Genomic DNA, 22,019 nt, shown 5'->3' with positions numbered 1-22,019 from the left:
AGAAAAAATAAGAAATAAAAAAACAGATAAGAATTTTTAGCAAAACATTATTGATTTGTTAAAGAGAGAGAGTCATAGCGTGCTTGAAGTTGGGGGTCTCGACCATGCACGAGTCACTTGGATCAGTGGCTGTTTGCTTAAGTTGACCGTGTGAAAGCCTTTGTGTACAGAGACCTGTTGATCAGATATGGACCTCTTGCATGTCAGCACTGTGGTTCTCTGAAGCCATGCTCTTGGTTGCCTCATTGCCAAGTTTTCTCCTCTGAAGCTCCAGCTCACCACCAGCTTGAACCAAATGACGATGGTTTTCTCAGTAGGCCTCGACAAGAAACAGTCAACCTTGTGAGGACATGGAAATCGGACACAGACGTATTGGGGATGAAGAGTGAAGCCATAAAGGTAGTACTGGCCTAAGATGAATCTCTAAAAGTATCTTGCAATGCAAACTCAGAATGTAGCTTCTCAAGAGACGCCCCTGAAGGTTGACCTTCCCATTGTCCCTGCTGTACTTGGGAAATTTGTAGCCTTTTATGAGAAACAGCTCATTCCGAAGCTCTTTCTTCATCATCTCTCTTACTTTCTTTTCGACATGGATGACATGGCCCAGGTAGGCTAGAGTAGGTGTGGACACCGAGATGATCTGCAGTACCCAGAAGTGGATGTGTGAGATGGGGAATGCCTGGTCTGTGTTGCAGATGAAGTCTGACTGCTCGTCCACCCACACTATCATGGCACAAGCGCAGAGGACTAGAAGCCTAAACACAAACAGGACAGTGAGCCAGATTTTTCCCACCATCGTTGAGTGCGCCTGTACTCTATCCAGCAGTCTTATGAGAAAGTCCCAATCACCCATCTTAAATGGTAATTAAATTCCTGATAGAAATGACAATATCGTTAATTGGACATAGCAGTTCGAATGCAATTTATATGCAGCTATGCTCATAATTAGTTTTCACATATTTTATGCAAGCACTATTTATGAATTGAGAACCCCCCCCCCCTTTTTTTGGGGGGAGGTGAAAGGTATGCATTTTCTTTTTTCATATGCATCTTTTTCTTCTTTTTGTTTTAATCATTTTTGCCATTCAAAGGTTTGGGGTTTAAACTCTTTCATGTTAGTGAAATAAGTCTTATAGTAACCAAGGCTGAATTTATCTGGTCAAGAATGCATTAAAACAGTAATACTATGAATATTGTAAGAATCTGAAATTACTGTTTTTCTAGATTTATATATTTTATAATTTATTTTTATATATTTAATAATTTATTTTATTTCTGTGATGGCAAAGATGAATTTTCAGCATTATTACTCCAGTCTTACATCTCACATGATCCTTCAGAAATCATGCTGATTTTCTGCTCAAGAAACTGACTATTATCCATGTTTAATTTTTTTTTTTCAGGATTCAGAATTGATTTAAAATAGAAATTTATTTGTGACATTATAAATGACTTTTCATTCAGAAAACCTGACCCAAACTTCTGAACAGTAGTGGAAACAAATAAAGAGAGAATATCATTAAGTAGGCATCAGTGATAAATAAATAATACTCTTTTCGCTTACCAAGTTTAAGAAGATGGAGATGAAGTTTCACCTGCTTAGTGAAGGCTCTGGGGAGATGTGTGTAACAGGTTTTCTCAAACCCTCCCTTTCATGAAGAGGCAGCTTTTGAAACAAAATAAAGATTATGACATTATCAGTGTGTCTACTCCTACCTTGTTTCAGCCTTGACATTTGGAATTGGAAGATTATGTTAGAGTATGTTCGAATAGGTTTCGTATGCAAGTTTATATGACATGCATTATATAATAGCTCTTGTTTTATATATTGTACTATGCGTCTTTACATTTCTGCACTACTCCAATCTGAATATAGAAAATATTTGTTTTCAAAAAGGTTTCCTAATCATACTCCATTGCTCGCCTAGTCTTTTCTGCCCCATGCAAGCTCAGGCCACTGGTTGCGAGTTGGGTATGTTTAGCTGTGAAAAGTGATTTTTAGATACACCTTTAATTCCGCCTATTTCTAAAATAATTTTATTCTCCATACCGTTCTTCAGTTTTGACTATTGTAAAAATCCATTGCTGAAAAAAACTCCTATTCATGGTGGTAATGGTAATTGTTGAATTTTTTTTAATGACCACTGAGAGTGTGTTGACCAATGGATTGTATAAACTCTAGTCATGCTGATAGCATATATAAATCTTGGACCTTTTATTTATTACAAAATAATTTGACAACATTGATTTGATCTATTACAAAATAATTTAACATTAAAAATCAAACACTTTCATGCAGTATTAAACTGCATTTCAGTTAATGAAGACTATATCAGAATCTTTAAATAAATAAAAAAATCGTCTTTTTGTAAACATTGGAGCTTTTTATTGATAAGTTCTTAGTTTGAACAACTAAATGAGATACACTGCAGGAACCAAACACTGGCTATACAATGATGCAGTGAAGATCTACTGTATTGAGTATAGCCAGTATACTCTCAAAAAAATTTGGATTAAAAATTAATTATTTATTTTAAAAAACTTTTTTTTTTTTTATAATTTTTTGATTTTGACTTTTGAAAATTGATTAAGAATCGATTAAAGAAAAAAGCAGTAGTAAATAAATATTATAGATTTGTTATCATGTTCCAACCATTCAAACAACTTGTACAGGTGCATCTCAATAAATTAGAATGTCAAAAGTTAATTACAGTAATTCAACTCAAATTGTGAACCTGGTGTATTAAATTCATTCAATGCACACAGACTGAAGTAGTTTAAGTCTTTGGTTATTTTAATTGTGATGATTTTGGCTCACATTTAACAAAAACCCACAAATTCACTATATAAGAATATGGTGACATGTCAATCAGCTAATCAACTCAAAACACCTGAAAAGGTTTCCTGAGCCTTCAAAATGGTCTCTCAGTTTGGTTCATTAGGCTACACAATCATGGGGAAGACTGCTGAACTGACAGTTGTCCTGAAGACAATCATTGACACCCTTCACAAGAAGGGTAAGCCACAAACATTCATTGCCAAAGAAGCTGGCTGTTCACAGAGTGCTGTATCCAAGCATGTTAACAGAAATTTGAGTGGAAGGAAAAACTGTGGAAGAAAAAGATGCACAACCAACCGAGAGAACCGCAGCCTTATGAGGATTGTCAAGCAAAATCGATTTAAGAATTTGAGTGAACTTCACAAGGAATGGACTGAGGCTGGGGTCAAGGCATCAAGATCCACCACACACAGGCGTGTCAAGGAATTTGGCTACAGTTGTCGTATTCCTCGTTAAGCCACTCCTGAACCACAGACAACGTCAGAGGCATCTTACCTGGGCTAAGGAGAAGAAGAACTGGACTGTTGCCCAGTGGTCCAAAGTCCTCTTTTCAAATGAGAGCAAGTTTTGTATTTCATTTGGAAACCAAGGTCCTAGAGCACCAAAAAGTTGGTTATATGACCATGGTGTTGGTGTGCTTGACTGGCCAGCAAACTCACCAGATCTGAACCCCATAGAGAATCTGTGGGGCATTGTCAAGAGGAAAATGAGAAACAAGAGACCAAAAAATGCAGATGAACTGAAGGCCACTGTCAAAGAAACCTGGGCTTCCATACCACCTCAGCAGTGCCACAAACTGATCACTCCCATGCCACGCTGAATTGAAGCAGTAATTTAAGCAAAAGGAGCCCCTACCAAGTATTGAGTACACGTACAGTAAATGAACATACTTTCCAGAAGGCCAACAATTCACTAAAAAAAAAAAGTTTTTTTTTCTATTGGTCTTATGAAGTATTCTAATTTGTTGAGATACTGAATTGGTGGGTTTTTGTTAAATGTGAGCCAAAATCATCACAATTAAAAGAACCAAAGACTTAAACTACTTCAGTTAGTTTGGTCAAAATAAACTCTGCAACATCAATTTCAAGAACTAGGTCTTTCACATGGATGGGAAACATCCCTGTCAGGTGGCCCTCGTGAATATACGTGATCTCAGCATCCATACCCACTCTGGCATGCACTGCGCCAGTCGAAACTAGAAAAATAAAAGCATAGAAATACTAAATTCACACATACCTTGTTTTATTTATATATATAAAAAATACAATGATTGATTGACTACCTGTATGGCATGAGGCCAGTATCCCGTGGTTCGGTGAGAAATGCCTAGAGTTGAAAGAGCATGGCTGGCATACACTTGTGGGCTTGGCACCAGCCAGCCAACAGGACCATAACCCTCGGATCCTTGAGATGAGACTCTAAAAGGCAGCAAACTCTGCACAAAGACTCCTCGATGACCATATTCATAGTGCAGAGAGCGACTGAAGTTATCAAGAAAAGCCTGTGGGGAATTTAAAACACGAGAGAATCATAAGACAAATTAAAACACTGCATAGTATATTAAGTGCTGCAGGGATGACATTTTTGTAGGCCAAACCCCAAAAACGAGTTTGCATTTTAGCACTTCTGCTTCCATTGCCCTGAAGTAATTTATTTATTTATTTTAATGGTTAAATGCCCAAAAATAAGGTCTGTGTTTAACCCAAGCTCAAGACATTTTAATGTTTTATTGGCTAAATGAACAACACAGGTTGTCAGACATTAAACGTCATCATGCCAAACTGGTAAACTCATCTACAGTACTCACTAGTCCACTTTTACAGTCTCACTCCTTCAAACTATTCCAACTTAAACTTTCAGAGAAAAGAGTTGTTGGATACTTAAAGGTGATGATGTTGAAGTCATGTGACCATGGTGTAGTTCTGTAGTTTAACTTCTGTCGATTGTATTTGTAGGCTTCATAATTCATAAAAGTTGTGTTCATTTGTGAAGATTATCATGATTATCCAAACATGAAGAATCATAAACTTTTTTGGTCACAGGGTGTTTTTTTTTTTTTTTTGCAAGAATCCAAAATCCAATCGTAAAATCCTGTTGGGGTGTTGTCAAGAGAACCATGGTAATGCTCACTTCCTGATTGGTCTACAAAAATACATCATCATGGCAGCACTCTAACTGATCGAAAACGAGTAGAGATCTAACCGTAGATGCAGAAAGAGCAGCCTTTCTGGAAGTCGGACACAAGCAGAGCCCATCAGAAATGTTGACCACTGCTCCTTTTCCCCTGTCCACCATATTGGGCAGTACCAGACGGGTGACAAGAGTGGCAGCTACTATATTTCTATTGATAGTGTCCCACACTATAGATTCAGAGAGGTCCTTAAAGCCTTGAGAGAGGTCCAGAGACCCATCCAGACTGTTAACAATGAATCCAATATCTTTACTGCTTATGGCATCTTTAATGGGCTTGCAGGCTGAGGGGCCCTGGCTGAAATCTGCTTCTATTAAAATGGCCTCTACCCCGTAAGTGTCTGAAATGGCTTTGGCAGTGTCACCTAAGTTACTGATGTCACTGCTGATCAGAATCACACAGATGCCATGTCTGGCCAGTTCCTCTGCATATGCTTTTGCTATGGCCTCTGAAGCACCTATTGGAAAAAGGAAGGGGTCATTTTTGTCCATTTAGGTTTGGTACATATCAGTATGTATTATTATAACACAACAGTTCAATGCATGAATTAGATAATCAAATATGATGATTATTCGCTTTTAAACCTACCACATATAAGAGCCCATTGTCCATACTGCTGACTAAGATCTCTATGGGAGACAAGACGAGGAATAAAGTGAAGCCTTATCAGACTATAGCAGTCCCTCATAAATATCACAGCCTTGCTGGCTGTGTAACACGCACCCACGAGCGCCAGCGTTTCCACATAACAACTGCACGATCTGGCAATTTCTCTATACAAAAGCTGGAAGCTGTCAACAGCGGCCATTATAAGCTGAAATCCGTACAATTATTTACTGTAAATGAGCTGCTAATGAAAAAAATATAATCTTTTACATTCAACGAATTAGTGTGCACTCAACTAGCGTGACTACGTTTGTTAATACGAGTACTATTTCACCAGCTTCTCCTCTTCGGTTTTGTCACACAACGTGAATCAGGAAACCCGGAACATTTAAAAGTCACGTGATACACTCGCGTCACGTGATCAACACTGGCGTCTTCAGTCAGCGTCAAACATGCAAACATCACCTTTATTCGTATTTCTGCGGTTTTGTCGTATTTATTTTTGCAGTATTCGCTAACGTAAACGTTTAGACACCGGATATATGCCTATGGTTGTGCCGTGAAGGTTATTTTTTGCAAATAACGGGTGTTTTATTGCGGATGATTTAGCTCAGCTGGGCTTGTTTCCATAGAAACGGGTAGTGCTAACGGCTGCTAAGCTGATTTATACACAGCTTTGTGCTTTATGAAACGACTGATTATGAAATATTTTTAATGTTAAGGAAGCGACGTAGCTCATCTGTTTGGACATGATAAGAAAGTGTTGCAGGTAACATTAATGTTTAAAACTGTGAGCTGTATGCGTAATGTATATTTGTTAATGAGAAAATATAAGCTTAATACCAACGCTTGAATTCTGAACATCTCAAGTTTAAGTACGTACATAATATTTAATGACATGTAGGGATGGGATATGATGTAGCCTAAATGTTATCCCTGTTTAATATTTTTAGGGATATTAGTTAGACTTGTGTAATGTAGATAAACCAATCAAATTTGAGCAAACTTGACATGATTCTATGTGTCTTATGATTTGGCGATGGCTCTAATGTTTGAAATTAGTTTTATAGACAAATACAATTTGTGGATACATATTAATTTCATTTTAAAAATGCATTGTTTGTTTTACTGTATAATGGATTGAGTCGGATACTGAAGAAAAAGCAGCAAACAAGTGTCCAGCATACATGGAAACTCCTTCAAAATCATTCCAGGAATCTAAACTTTGTGGGAATATGTACCACATAGATTGTCTATACTTCTCACCATTGTTACTACAGGTCAAACACACCTTACTTAGCACCTTGTTTCTCTAAGTAGGAGAGACCCCCTGTAGAGAAGAGCTAATCACACCCCTGAGAAGCGATGTCTCAGTTCTCCAGCGAGGATGAGGCAGAGCTCCAGAGCCTGCTGCGAGAGCTCCTAAAAAGTGTCAAAGACAGAATCTCCGGAGCACCATCGGTAGAATGTGCTGAGGAGATTTTGCTTCATTTGGAGGAAACTGACAAGAACTTTCACAAGTCAGAGACCTTTCTCTTCCAGTACCTGTTAAACTTGATTGTGATTACTGTTTGTTTGATCTGTTTTCATGCCCTCCCTCTGTTTTTCAGCTATGAGTTTGTGAAGTACCTGCGGGAGTATGTAGAGAGCAGTTTGGGAACTGTTATTGAAGAAGAGACTGAGAATTTCACCAGAGGTGACGGTCATGCTATTGGTCCAGGACAGGACACCCTGGTCCATGCTGTTACGAAGAGGACTAGGGAGTCCACACAGTATGTGTTTTTATGATTCCTGTTACCAAGTGTTTCTTTTTATGATAAGATGCTTTTGTGGATGTTTGCTCACTGCATGATGCAAACATATCTGAATCAATGCAATGGAGAAAGTAAATATTGTCAGGAATCTTTTGAAAATGAAATCAATGATGTAATGCAATGATGAAAGGGAAAGTACCGTGTGTTTTCCGATGTAACTAATAAGATGTTTTATTAAACGCTTCGCTTTCTCATTGCATGATGCAAAAATATAAGCACAAATGTAATTTTGAAAGTAGTTTGATATGGAATATTTTCAGATAAATTCAGTTTCAGCAGCTGTTTTCACATTAACTTTCTCCATAAATATTTTCAAAATTCTTTCAATAAAAAGTTCTACGCCATGAAACAAACCAGCCATCTTCAGAATAAATAACAACACTACAGTCACTGATTTTAAGCAAAACACATGCTCAAGACTGTGTAAGTAATGTCTTATAGGATCAAATGAACTATGTATCCCATAAAGCATTGCAAATTGCATAAATGAATCAGAGCCAACAAGAGGATATAAAACTATGTTTTTTAACATATACACAATATATCGCAAAATACAATAAAGTTAGGGGTAGGTAAGATTTAAAAAATGTTTTTGAATTTTCTTGTGCTCGCCAATCATTTATTTAATAAAAAAAGGAGTCTGCGCCAATAGCCTTATGGCATATCGCTGTTGTGCTTTGGCGTCCCGAGTTCGAGTCACAGCTCATGAATATTTCCTGATACTGTCCCCCTCTCTCTCTCCCACTTGCTTCCTGGCGGTGAGTACTGTCGTAATAAAGGCAAGAAAAATATACAGTATATGAATGATACATCTGAATTTTCAAAATCATTACTCCATTCTTCAGTGTCACATGATCCTTCAGAAATCATTGTAATATGCTGATTTAAAAAAATATATATATATATATATATAATTATTGTATTTGGAAACAGTTGCGCTGCTTAATGTTTTTGTGGAAACTGATACAGTAGTAATGTTTTCATATTTATTCAAACCAGATGTGGACAAAGTACACAACTTCAAAGTACAGATACTGCTGGTAATATAAATGAAAGTTGTCAAGACAGATTTTTACTTAAGTAAAAGTGCAGAAGTACTTGCTCTTAAGTACTTAAGTACCAGAAGGTTTTTTTTTTTTTATGTCAATGCACTGTTTATTTATTGCTGTATGTAATACTTGCAATGCCTTATGCCTCTGAAGCAACTTGCAATGCATTATGCCTAGTGAATACACTGACTAGTATGTAGTATCTTTGGAATGAAGAGCTTTTAGCATGTTAAAAACCTATAGAAATGAAACAAGTGATCTCATTTATCTACCTGTAGCCATTCATCCACAATTGAACTGAGTGGACAGTGAATTGCTGTAAATACAGACTAAGGAAAAAACCTACTTTAAAACCCATCAACACAATAGTAGCTGTGTAAGTCACATTTTAGAGAAGACAAAAATCACCCACTGACTTTCAAAGCTGTTACATAGTAACGACTATCTACTTATCTACTGTGGGAAGTCATGGCCTAATGGTTAGAGAGTTGGACTCTCGGGCCGGCAGGAATTGTGGGTGAGGGGAGTGCATGTACAGTTCTCTCTCCACCTTCAATACCATGACTGAGTATAAGAATGGCTGCCCACTGCTCCGGGTGTGTGTTCACAGTGTGTGTGTGTGTTCACTGCTCTGTGTGTGTGTGCACTTTGGATGGGTTAAATGCAGACCACGAATTCTGAGTATGGGCCACCATACTTGGCTGAATGTCACGTCACTTTCACTTTCACTTCGAGGACCTTGATAGAAATCTAGTGGAGTGAAAAGTATGATATTTGTCTTTCAAATGTAAAGTGGTTAAAGTCTTAAGTTTCCAGAAAAAAATATACAGATACTTAAGAAATGAACATAAGTACAATACTCAAGTAAATGTACTTCATTACTGTCGTAAATTGATTATGGTATTATCAGTGATTCATGGGAGTGATTTCTGTTTTTATTGTTTCAGCGATATCTCCGAGTATGGGTAGTTTAGTACATCGTGTGTGTGTGTGTGTGTTTAATCTGTAGGTATAAACAGATGATGCAGACTCTGAAACAGACCATGATGGTGGTTGTGGAATCACTGATCAATAAATTTGAGGAAGATCAGCTGAAGAAAGAGGAAATGGACAGGAAGAGCCAACATGAGCAGTCAAGCAGTCATTACACTGAAAACTGCTCTGACAGTGACTCTTCATTTAATCAGGTTATTGTATAAGTTCAGATAAGTTACAGAGGCTCCTATTGTTTCTTGGACAAGCATATCATTGTGGTTATCTCAACCTTTCTTATTCTATGACTGTACATTCATACCATAGACTGAATCATTAACTTCTTTGATTTCAACATGCAGAGCTATGCATTCATCAAGCATGAACAACTTCAAGTCATCGCTGAGAAGCTTGACCCCGGTAGACCACGAGAGGTGAAATCTCGTCTTGATACACCCACTTCCCATAGTTTTCAATTGTAGAAAGAGAGAACTGTCATTCTGATTCAGAGATGAAGTGGTCATCCTGAACTGTTTAATTGCAGGTTCGCATGGAAGCTTTGCAGTCTTTGTGCTATGCCCCTCCCTCTGATGTCCTGAGCTGTGAAAGCTGGACTGGCCTGCGCCGAAACCTCTCTGCTGTGCTCACTGACCCTGACCCTGAGCTCAGTGTAAGAGATAAGTGCTAAATAAGGACTGACCTTAGCCATGGCCTCAACAACAAAATAGTTTCCTTAGCAGCTTAATGTAGAAATACAAGGGCCATCATTTTCAAGCAGTTTACAGAGAAGAGGTGTCATGTGAAATGGGAGGCCATGACCTGTTTCACTAACAGCGTTGAATCGCACAATAGGTGGGAGTTTATTATATGTATTATGAACCAGGGTTGTTATAATCAACTAAAACTAAAAACATAAAAAAATCATTACCTGAAGTAAAATAAAACTTATTAAAAAAACCTAAACATTTAATTTTTGTTTAAATTGCTGTACTCCAGTAACTAAAACTAAAAGTGAAATATAAACTATATAAATTTTATTAATAATATAAACTATATATAAAGAAATAAAAAATGAGAAAAACATACAAACGAATCATTAAAACATAATAAAATGTAATAAAAAAAATCCTAATTGAGAATATTAATGAAAACAGTATCATAGTATCACGATGATACTAAAATAACACTGTTGTTAACATGTTTTGCTTTCACAGGATAAAGTCCTTCAGTTTTTTTGCAAAAAAAACATTTTCGTCTTCTCCATTAAATGTGACTAAGGATATCTACAGTACCATAGGTAATAGCTTAAGCTTATTTTAGCAGTATGAAGTATCTTTTAATATTCGGTATATACGTGCATGTCAGTCCGTCAGTGTCAACAGTGTCAACATCTCTCTTCAGCGAAAAGCTTGGAGGCTCATTTCCTCTACCATAAGTTGAGTTTTCCCAGCGGCTCTACAAGTATTGATGCGAACAGACCAGATATGGCCCGTCTCCTCAAACAAGTATGTGACATTTCCTTCCTCCTATGAATGAAGATAAGTAAAGTTTAGCTGGCTTGGATAAAAATATGAATAAAGTTTTGCTTGCTTGTATAAAGATGAGTTTCTTTCTTTCTGGTCATTCTAGATGAGATTAATAAATGACTTTCAGAAGGAAGTGACAACATTTTGGATACGACATCCTGAGAAGTGAGCTTTCATGTTTCAAACACATTTCCCAAATATTTTATGCTATATATTGATTGTGTCAGATTGGCTTGAATATAAATGATTTTTTATTTTTTTTCCCTGTGCCTTTCCTCTAGGTACATGGAGGAAATCATTGAGAACACCCTCTCTCTTCTCGCTCTGCATTCTGAACAGGGCATGAGCAGTCCCGGCTCAGAAAAATCCCTAGAGCCTATACACTTAATCTCTCTGCTAGATATCAAAGCCACCTGGTTTAAGAAATGGATGGTGAGCCAAGGTTTTATCAAAGAATAAACAAAACCAAAAAAAAAAAAAAACACACAAACCATTTTCTAAATTAATATTTTGGAATTTTAACTTTACTTTCCAGTAAAAAAAAAAAAAGGAACATGGCATGTATATATATCTTAAGTTGATTTTTCTTAAAATAATTACTACATTAGCCATAATGTTTTGTTTATTGTAAGCACATACTTAATTTATGTTTTGTGAATATAAATACTGCACATCTTTTATATTTAGTAAGGGTTGTTATTGCCTGTCAATTTTATCGTTATAGTTTGGATTTTTAAAATTTTGAGTTTAGTTATTGTTATTGGTACGAACAAATCTTTTAGACTTAAAAGAGGAAAACTTTCAGTTTTGCTTCTCAAGTAAATTTATCCTCTTTTCAGGATGTTTTAGGTATGTAAATGACAAATACTGATTAGAAAAATGTGTTTTTAAATGTATACAGTATGTGATACTGTTAAAAGTGATGTCAAAATATTGTCTTCTAGCATGGCTACTACAGCAGAACTGTTGTCTTAAGACTTCTTGAGAGGAAATACAAGTCTTTGGTGAGTAGTTATACCATGTAGTTATACCATGCAGTATAAAACAGTATAATAGACATTTCAAAAATATTATGCTACATTTGTTGTCACATGATTTTATGAGCATGATTTTAATGGTTTGCATCTAAAATAAGCATACTGAAGCACAGTATTCATTCTGTACATTGTAGAAATTATAGGATATTTTGTTGTATGATAATATTCTAATCCAAACATAATCAACATTCACTGGCTAGTTTAAAATGAAATGGGTTAAAAATGGACAGTTTTTTCAGTGCTAATGATAGAATGTATTCAGGTAATTAATTCTGGATTTTATGGATCCTTTTCCCCAGATTGTTAATGCTCTGCAGCAGTGCATTTATTACTTCGATTCCTGTGATTCAGTTAGAGAAGAAACTTTGGAAATTATCCACAGTCTTGAACATCAGCAGATTGGTACGGCTGAACTTTTACCCACAATGTGCACATGTAGTATGTAGTTTTCCCCTGTATGCTGCTACAGACTGTCCTCACATGGTCAACTAGCTAGATTATCATTGCCAGAGATAATTCCAAGGGTTTGAGGATTGTGAGCTTTACCAGAATTCTGATTCTGTTTTGTAGCTGGAAGATTCACATGGAAAAAAAACCCACCAAAACATGCACACAATATTGACTTGATCTTCTGCTGTATTCACAAGCCATAGCAATCAGACTTTCAAAACCACCCACAGCTGTAAAACATTCATAACACATCAGTGGTATTCAAAAAAAATACTTATCTACTGTAGTTTCTGTGATCAGGGCCAGTTTATGTTGTTTCACAGAATAGTTCACTTTGGTTACTTGTATAGTATTACAACAGATTTCAGATGTCATATTTCAGTGGAATCAATCTACCTTATCTTACAAGGTCAAAACACTTGTAAAATCTCTAACTGGTCAGTATCATAGAAACATACAGCTGACATTTTAAAATAAGAAAAGGAAAAAAGATAATGCTTGAAATATGTTTTTTAAATGTATATTACATTGTATTCCATCATTTTAATGGCAATTCAGCACATTTCCATCCACAAATTCTCAGTAGTTTAACGTATACAGACATTTTACTGCTGCTTGTTTAAATTTATATTTGATATTCATAATGAGGATTCTGATTAGATGATTGCAGTGTATTTTGTTTTAATCAGCATAAATTAAACAAGGTATACCACCATATATCAATGCTCAAAATGAATAATAAATTCTATCATAATTACAGTATTGAGAATTACTTTTTTGCATTATGGGAATCATTGGAGGAAATGTACTTGATTTGTCATGAGAATTATTTTTATTTAAAAATACAGATTTAAAAAAAAAAATTGTTTAAATTTAAATTGAAATTAAAGGGATACTATAACCATTCACACAGTATCAAAAATGAAAAATTTTGTCATTAATCACTTATCCCCAATGTCAATCCAAACCCATAAAAGCTCGGAACACAATTTAAGATATTTTGGATGAAAACCTGGAGGCCTGTGACTGCCCCATAGACTGCCAAATAGAAGGTCCATAAAAGGTATGAAAGTCGTTGTCAGAAAACAACTTCCTTGTGGCGCGGATGATACAGAAGAGCATACACAGCATACGGTAATATGGAGAGACACAGAGGAGACTGTTGACAAAGGAATTGTTGAAAAAAGTTGTTATTTTTCTTTTTTCATTTACAAAAGTGTTCCCGTCGCTTCATATAACCCAGATTGCACGTCTGATGGCAGAAGGAGTTTTCTGACGACGGATTTCATACCTTTTATGGACCTTGACACTGTTATTTACTTGGCAGTTTATGGGACAGTCACAGGCCTCCAGATTTTCATCCAAAATGTCTTAAATTGTGTTCAGAAGACGAACGTAGCTTTTGCGGGTTTGGAACGACATGGGGGCAAGTGATTAATGACAAAATTTTCATTTTGGGGTGGGGTATCCCTTTAAAATAATATTTATCTTCATGCTTTTCTATATAAAAAATATTATTTAATTGGTTTAGAAATTTGAAGCAGTATATAATTTCATTCTTTTTTTCTGATTATGGAATCCAGAAAATAATCCTAACCACTCCCACTTCTTCTCTAATGCTTTTTAAATATTCAACCTTTCTGCACTCAGGTTTTTTAAAGATTTAAATTTGTATAATGCTAATTTAGAAACAGGAGGTCACATGCAAATGACTGAATCCATTTAGAGCATGCTCTGCGAATGAGATGTTCTTGTGTTTTGCCCCTCAGGCCCTGCTCGGAGAACTCTCTACACTTCTAAAGAGCTGGAGTTTGTTTACTTCGTTCCCACTTCTCACTCGCTGTGTGTGCTCGGGAGGCTTGTGATGTACACTAATGGAAGGAAACTTTTTCCCATTAAAGTGAAGAAGCGGAGAGGTAGGTTAAGAGGGGAGGAAACAAGCCCAGCTTGTGGATAATGTTTGAGAAGAACAAGTCTGACTCACTAAACTATCTCTACATTTGTCACCTGTTTCAGATCCGGTAACTTTGACCGATTTAGTTGTGATTCTGATCAATATCATGTACCAACACCCAAACACCTTCCTGCGGTCAGATGACACATGCAGGTGCGTTATAAGAGTAATAGAGTAATAAACTCTGATTGACTCTACCTCAGAAACTCAACCACGCCTGTGTTTTAAAGTCGAAGCATGTGATTTTTATGACTTTTTATGTAGATGTTAGTGCTAATATGGGTGTGCCAAATCATCCATCTCACAGTGACATTACTGTATTACTGCCAGGATAAGCTTCTGTTATATCTTCTTCTGGTTAATGAACTTAAAATAAATGACTCTTATCAAGAAAACTTAGTATATTATTATGTTGGACTGATTATACATTTTTCACAAAAAATGAAAAATCTGTCATTGTTTACTCAATCTTGTCATTCCAAGCCTATATGACTTTATGTCTAGCATGGAACATAAAATGAAATGTGAATTTTCTTAAGAATATTCATGTCCCTTTTAATGTTTGAAACCTTCAATCCCCATCTATTGTAATTGCATCGAAAACATTGACCCTTAGATTATTCAACATTTCTCATTTTGGGTTCCACAGTGGAAAGAAAGTCTTGCAAATTTGGTGCATATGATGACAGAATTCTCATTTTCAGGTGAACCAGGCTTTAACCAGCTAGCATAAAAGCACAAATCACATATTGAAGCACATAACATTTTTTTTTTTAAAAAAGAGGTAGGCTATGGTTTCCGTGTTCTTTTTTTTTTTTCTTCCTCATTGGGTAGTTTGTGCTGCACTTTAAATCATTCATTAAATGAGCTCTGCAGTAACATTTAAGGCCGATAACAAACATGGTGTCCTGAAGCTCCTAACAAGTTATCACAGAGGTGTTTATGTGTGTTTGTTTACGTGTATTCTCTAGACTCCCTGTCCCCCACTAATCTTGTGATGGAGGTGTTAAGGACCCTGTGTGACCGCACTGAGTGTGCTGTGGAGTGTCTCTACCAAATCCCTGTTATAGAAACTCTGCTGGCTCCTGTTATCACCCTGCTCAAAGGAAAGCTGGTCAGCACAACGTGAACACTCCCATCAGCACGTAATCAAGAGTCTAGACATGATTAGGAAATCATTCTATACTAGGCCCTATTCTGCCGTTTCATCTAATTTAAAGTTTTTCGTTTGGCAATCTTGACAAATACTGTAGTTCACACTTTCGCAAAAAGAAAAGTTGCTGAATACTGCATAAGCATTGAAAAACTAACACAGGAAGAATTTATGTTAATGTGACATCAATTCCATTGGATTTTATTCATTTATTTTAACATTAAAACATAACAACATACTGTGTAGCTACAGTATATATATTTCATTCAGTATATACATATTAGGGTGCAGCTATAACATTTTTTTATTATTGATTGTTGAAAACAGTCTTTACTGTCACATTAGATTAATTCAATGCATCCTTGTTGAATTTCTTTAAAAAATAGAACAAAACAATGTATTATTATATGTATTATTTATATTGTAAAATAACGCATGATGGATTCTTAACTAACTTTGTGACAGCACATATAAGAAAGGAACTGATGCAATTTTCATGATGTATCTTCAAGGAAAACATAAACAGAATATTTTAGTTTAGTTATAGCACTACAGAAGAAGCCTGTTAATTTAAATCTTGAAATAAAACGGTAACCTTATATATAACATCTAATCAGAGACCTCATCTGCAGCCTTTTATATGCATTATACTGTTCACCCCAAGCATTTTCAATTTGTCTTTTGTTGCAGCCCAAATTAAATTCCCTAGAGAGTGCCTTGACTCACATAGCAGACATGCTGGCGAGGATCGCTAACCACTGAACGAGGTTTATCACTCCTGCTTTATGACAGAAATCTCGTCTCGGCCGAGGGTGAAAGGTAAAGTAAATCTAATTTTGCTCTCAGGTTACATTCATTATTTCTTCTTCCTGCTAGTGTCATCTTGAGCTAGTCGGCACTTGTGCCATATATATCATCAGCATGCATAGATGAAAGAATGAGTTTCTTAATAAAAGAAAGGAACCTTTGACACCTGTGTCTTCAGTGAGATGAGTTGTAGCATACCTTGTGAAAGAAACAAATGTTAATGTGAATAGAATAGAATAGAATAGAATAGCCCAGGTTGTCAACAACTACAGTTGTGCCACCATTAATTTGGCCATACAAGTCCAGCAGTTAAAAGTGCAGTTTTAAAAATATTCAGAGATCCAAGTACTTTGATATGGTATTATATTACTGTGTTGTTATTTTCACAGTATTTCAGCAGCACATGTGGTGGTACAGTTTACCCAGAGGCTGTTGGCAAAAGAGCTGCATGTGTTCAGCGAGCTGGAAATTCCTCCTGCTGTGAGCGGGGCCTTCATCTTTGTCTGTCGGCAGATGTACAACACCTGCGAGGGGCTGCAAGTTCTACGGCCATACAGCCTGCATGAGTGCATCGCTAAAGCCTGGAGAACGGTGACCTTTTACACACACTAGCCTCACTAATTCAGTTATTACCAGTTTACTCTGTAGTTGACGGTTTATTCCAAACTTTATTAAGCAATTCTTTAACCATAAAGTAACTTGTGTAGTCTGTCCTTGATGTTGTCATGTTTAACACTGACTGGAACACATAATTTACTGAATTGTCTCATGATTTTTTTGTCTTGGAATCTGACCACTCCCTGTCTCATATTGACAAATACACTTTTTTTTTTTTAAATGACTTTAAAAGTCTGTTATGTTCACCAAGGCTGCATTTATTAAATAAAAATACAGCTTAATTTTCGGCATCATTACTCCACTATTCAGTATCACACGAACCTTCAGAAATTATTCTAATATGCTGATTTGGTGCTCAGGAGACATGATTATTAGGTTGAAAACAGTTGTGCTCAGTATTTTTGTGGAAACAAAAATAAATACTAAATAAATGGTTCAAAATAACAACATTTATTTGAAATAGAAATCTTTTGTAGCATTATAAGTGCCTTTACTGTCACTTTTGACAAATGGAATGTATGCGTTTTGAATATGAAATTATTTTTCTTTCTTTCTTTCTTTCTTTCTTTCTTTTAAAAAATAAAATGAATAAATAATAATGGAATAATGGAAAAAATTAAGGCAAAAACTTGCTGACCATCAGTAGTGTATCTCTTTGCATAGATTCAGCTTAAAAGCTTAACTTAATTTGTGTGTTTAAAAGAAAGTTTTCACATTTTTTCACATTTTTTTTTTAGTGAGACACTGTAACAAAACATGAAAATTCTGCCTATTGAAAATGTATATTTTGTTATTATCAGTCATCTCACAGCCAAAATAAAGCCTCCATTTTTCAGCTTAGTCTGGACAGCAGCTTTACCTCCTACAGTGTATGTTTCCCCAAGCAAAACGGTATTCATTTTGGAAGAACTGCTGAACGTCCGTTCTGTGGGCTGTGTGAAGAGGATTTTTGTGAAATACAGAAGCAGCAGTAAAGTGCTGCGCCGTCAGTAATGAAACCTCCCGGGGTTCCCCTTCCTTCATAAGGGCAAGTTGGAGCGGCGTGAGGAATCAACATTGCATTCAACGTGTCGTCTCATTATTTAGGCGAAGGGTATTTTTTAAATGCAGTGTAGCAGTCCAGCCTGACAGTGAATTCTCTTCCCCCGCAGACAAGCTCCGTGTCGGAGAGAGTTCCTACTCCTGTTCCTGGAGCTCCCCCGTGATCACTTCCCAGGAGCTGCAGAGCGTGTGAGAATGCTCCATCACGCCTCCAGTGTTCTCTTGTTCCTACACAAGCTGTTTGTTTCTGTGCTAAACTTGAGCTTGGCCTGCCAGCGCTGTTCTGTGGAAATAAAATCAACAAGAACAAGAATAATTAGCATTCATGCTGAATCTTTTGTCTTGGTTCTGGCAGGGTGGCCTGGGAAGAGAGATGTTGTTGGACAATCTGCTCAATTTTGCTGCCACACCAAAAGGGCTGCTACTCCTCCAACAGACTGGAGCCATCAATGAGTGTGTCACCTACATGTTCTCAAGATTTACCAAAAAAACTACAGGTATTAAAATCAGATGCCACTTTCAAAAAGTGCTTTATTCTGATATTCATATTAGTGGCTAGTGATACTTGCAGTAAAGGGATAGTCCACCCAAAAAAGACAATTCTGGGATCATTTACTCACCCTCAAGTCATTCAGTTTTCTTCTAAAAGAAGATTTTTGAAGAATGTTAGTTTCATCATCCCATTGACTTTCATTGTATGAACAAAAAATGCATTGGAAGTCAATTTGGAACCAAAATTGGTTACCAACATTCTTCAAGATGTCTTCCAAAAAATCCGTAGAGGTTTGCAATAACATGAAAGCAAGTAAATAATGACAGAATTTTATATAAAATAAACATTTTTCCCTGTGATAACAATAAATATTTTTGTTTATCTATATTTTGCTGTTGGATCTGATGATGATCATGTGATCTCAGTGTGGTGGTCAACATATTGTTTTATCTTATAATATATGTAGCAACACCTCAAAGTGCCCCAGTATAGTGGTAATGAGTTTTGCATGTGCATGCATTACTTATGTTTTCATTAGGAAAATAAAAATCTGGTTTAATTTTTTATAAATGATTTGAAGCAAGCAGTTGTTTTTATTGCTGGCGTATTTCAAGACTCAGAAAGGTAACCTATTACTGTATATTTCCTCCATTCTTTCTCTAATCTCAGGTCAGCAGGTGTGAGAAGTTTGGTTACGGTGTGATGGTGACCCAGGTGGCCGCTACAGCCCCAGGCATCGCGGCCTTACAAAGCTCAGGTAGCTAGAAGACCCATTTATGACCAATTTAATGTACATCTTGAGAGTTAAGAGCAGCATCTTCTATATTTTCTCCTCATAGCTTCAGACATTAAAGGTCATGTTAAAATTTTCCTGAATGTATTGTGTACATTGTTGTGTTTCTACAATCATTACATTTCCTGTTACTATATTGATTTAGGGCTTGTACATGAGGTTACTTACTGAGACAGCGTTGTTCAATATAGAGGCTAATGTTTTTTAACATGGAAATTAGGATCTGAGGCTGTTAAACTAGTTAAACTTTGAGCGGATTTACAGGATTTGTCCAGACGATTGTGGTGGAGCTGTGGTCAGCCTTGGAATGTGGTCGAGAGGATGTAAGGGTGGTCCATCCAAAATCTACTCCAATGGACCCTATCGACAGGAGCTGCCTCAAGGTTATGACTCCCCCATTATTTACCTTGCAATAAATATTCAGTAATGCTGTTGCTATTTTACAGTTATTTAGAAGCAAAGGCTATGCTTCAATTGAGATTTTATGGATTTAAATAAGGCTTCGATTTCCAATTTCCACAGTGTGCCTGTAAAAGCTACACTGAGTAATGATTTTAGGAGAAGTGCACACAATCAACCACCGACAACTTGAAAGTCAACATGAAATTACATTCACAACTCATTTTACTTGATTAACATTACCCAGTGGCAAATTAATAAATTTTGTTAAAGGAGCCATGTGTAATGTCTGGCAAAAAAATCAAGTCATACTCCACATTCCATACCAGATGGGGGCAGTATGCCTCAATAAAGTGAATTGGTCTACTCTAGAGTAACAAACGAGAAACGCCTAGTCTCTATGCTCCGCCCCTACCTTCACAACAACCCTGGCCTAGAGCCATAGCCGAAGCCTAAAGGACGTTTTGCCTCCAGAGGAACGTTGGGTGATGTCAAGTGATTTTGAAACATGACATCTTCAAGCTACTCCCCTTCACCTTTACCAGTGAATATGTTCATATTACATTTTTTGAGTTGTATATACACATTATTTGAATTAAATTAATTTGACAGACAGCATCTGTCAACATCCATTGGTCAACATCAGACAGCGGATGTTGACCAAGCTAGCGCCAACCAACGTAACCAGAGCTGCCAACTCTCAAGCATTCATTCCCGTGAGACACACGCAATTGACTCTTTTCACACACGCTTTCAAAAACTTGACCGCTCGGTGTATAGTGCAGGTGAGTGAAGCGCGCCGCGCGGCCGGGGCGCTCTCTCCCTCTCTCTCTCTTCCTCTCTCTCTCTCTCTCTCTCTCTCTCTCTCGGGTTTCATTAATCATCAAGCTTTCTTAGGTAATGTTACATTTTAGCATCAGCTTGGTAGAGACGGGCGGGCTTTGGTAGATAACAGGTGAAAACCGGATCGGATCTGTGGGTAAGTTATAGCTAACAGTTAGCTAATTATCAAACGCAGCTACGGTTAGCCAGCGCTAACATTAGCACGTTTATCGAACAGCCTTCGATACATTTCTATGTTATAACTTCCCGAAACAAAGATACGCAAACATAGAAAACAAACTTCTAGCGAAATACTAACAGCATCTTACTTACCAATCCAAAAGAAATGTTGCAAGTTCGGAGTCGAAGCTCATTTCTTTCAAGTCCATCAGTTGTCTCAAGCGATGGAAAGCAGTGCCGATGTTTACTCTGTTTCGGCTCCTTTTCTTATCGGATTTGATTTGTGATTCCGAGCGCGGTTGCTTGACATCAGCTTCAAGTACGCCCAGGACAAGCCGTGCGAGTTATTCGTGTATTGCAGGGTGGCTGGTGCTGGTATGGAGGCTGACTAACGCCTTGCCTCCCACCCCCCCTCTGCAGTGAATTTCTGCATACCGAAACCTCCCATGGCCGAAACTGGTATTACGACACCTGTCGGGCCGTGGTCTAGTAATGCTTATGCTAATTAAGGTTGATATCTCTGCAGCACTATAACTTGACATTTTTTTAATGACATCATCGCCCCTTATTTCTTCTCATGGGAGAGTTTTTGATGCGTGTGAGGTCATCTTTTTGGATATGGTTTTTTACCCTCAATTTTTACACATGGCACCTTTAAAGGTTATAAGCCTTAAAAAAAACAAAACAAAAAATTAAATACCTCTTACATTATTTGGCCCAAAATATAATATATAAATATTTTTTGAATGTCTAGTTTCAAAGTAATTTCCTTTGTAAATACATATATGATATATATATATTTATATATATATATACTATATATATATATATTATATATATATATTAGATATATATATATTATATATATATAAATATATACATATACATACATAATATACAATACAGTACAGGTCAAAAAGTTTGGAAACATTACTATTGTTATGTTTTTTGAAAGAAGTTTCTTCTGCTCATCAAGCCTGCATTTTATTTGATCAAAAATACAGAAAAAAATATATTGTGGTAATATGTGATATATTATTACAATTTAAATAATAATTTTTTAAATTTATTATACTTTTAAATTATCATTTATTTCTGTGATGCAAAGCTGAATTTTTAGGGTCTTATCACATCCTTTAGAAATCATCTAATAGGATGATTCATTATCAAGTTGGAAACAGTTCTGCTGCTTAATATTTTTTCAGAACATGTGATACTTTTTTTAGGATAACTTTTGATGAATAAAAAGTAAAAAAAAAAAAAAAAAGCTATGTT

The 22,019-nt window shown here is 36.4% G+C and overlaps 1 protein-coding gene and 2 pseudogenes across 1 annotated transcript; 1 reads left to right on the top strand and 2 right to left on the bottom strand.

Moving 5' to 3' along the window:
• Positions 1 to 88: 88 nt before the first annotated feature.
• Positions 89 to 1,672, bottom strand: LOC109113616 (annotated as a pseudogene).
• A 2,100-nt stretch (positions 1,673 to 3,772) lies between these two features.
• LOC109113617 (inactive hydroxysteroid dehydrogenase-like protein 1) lies at positions 3,773 to 6,010 on the bottom strand. Its single transcript, XM_019126436.2, has 4 exons — positions 5,619 to 6,010; positions 5,042 to 5,487; positions 4,122 to 4,340; positions 3,773 to 4,034 (listed from the first exon to the last, which is right to left on the bottom strand). The coding sequence occupies exons 1-4, from the start codon at positions 5,836 to 5,838 to the stop codon at positions 3,963 to 3,965; spliced, it is 957 nt and encodes a 318-aa protein (XP_018981981.1). The 5' UTR covers positions 5,839 to 6,010; the 3' UTR covers positions 3,773 to 3,962.
• A 36-nt stretch (positions 6,011 to 6,046) lies between these two features.
• Positions 6,047 to 22,019, top strand: part of LOC109044947 — a 37,441-nt pseudogene continuing 21,468 nt past the window's right edge.

This window comes from Cyprinus carpio, chromosome B20, assembly GCF_018340385.1.
Source record: "Cyprinus carpio isolate SPL01 chromosome B20, ASM1834038v1, whole genome shotgun sequence".
NCBI classification, from domain to species: domain Eukaryota; kingdom Metazoa; phylum Chordata; class Actinopteri; order Cypriniformes; family Cyprinidae; genus Cyprinus; species Cyprinus carpio.
This window is presented reverse-complemented; position numbering and strand designations above follow the sequence as displayed.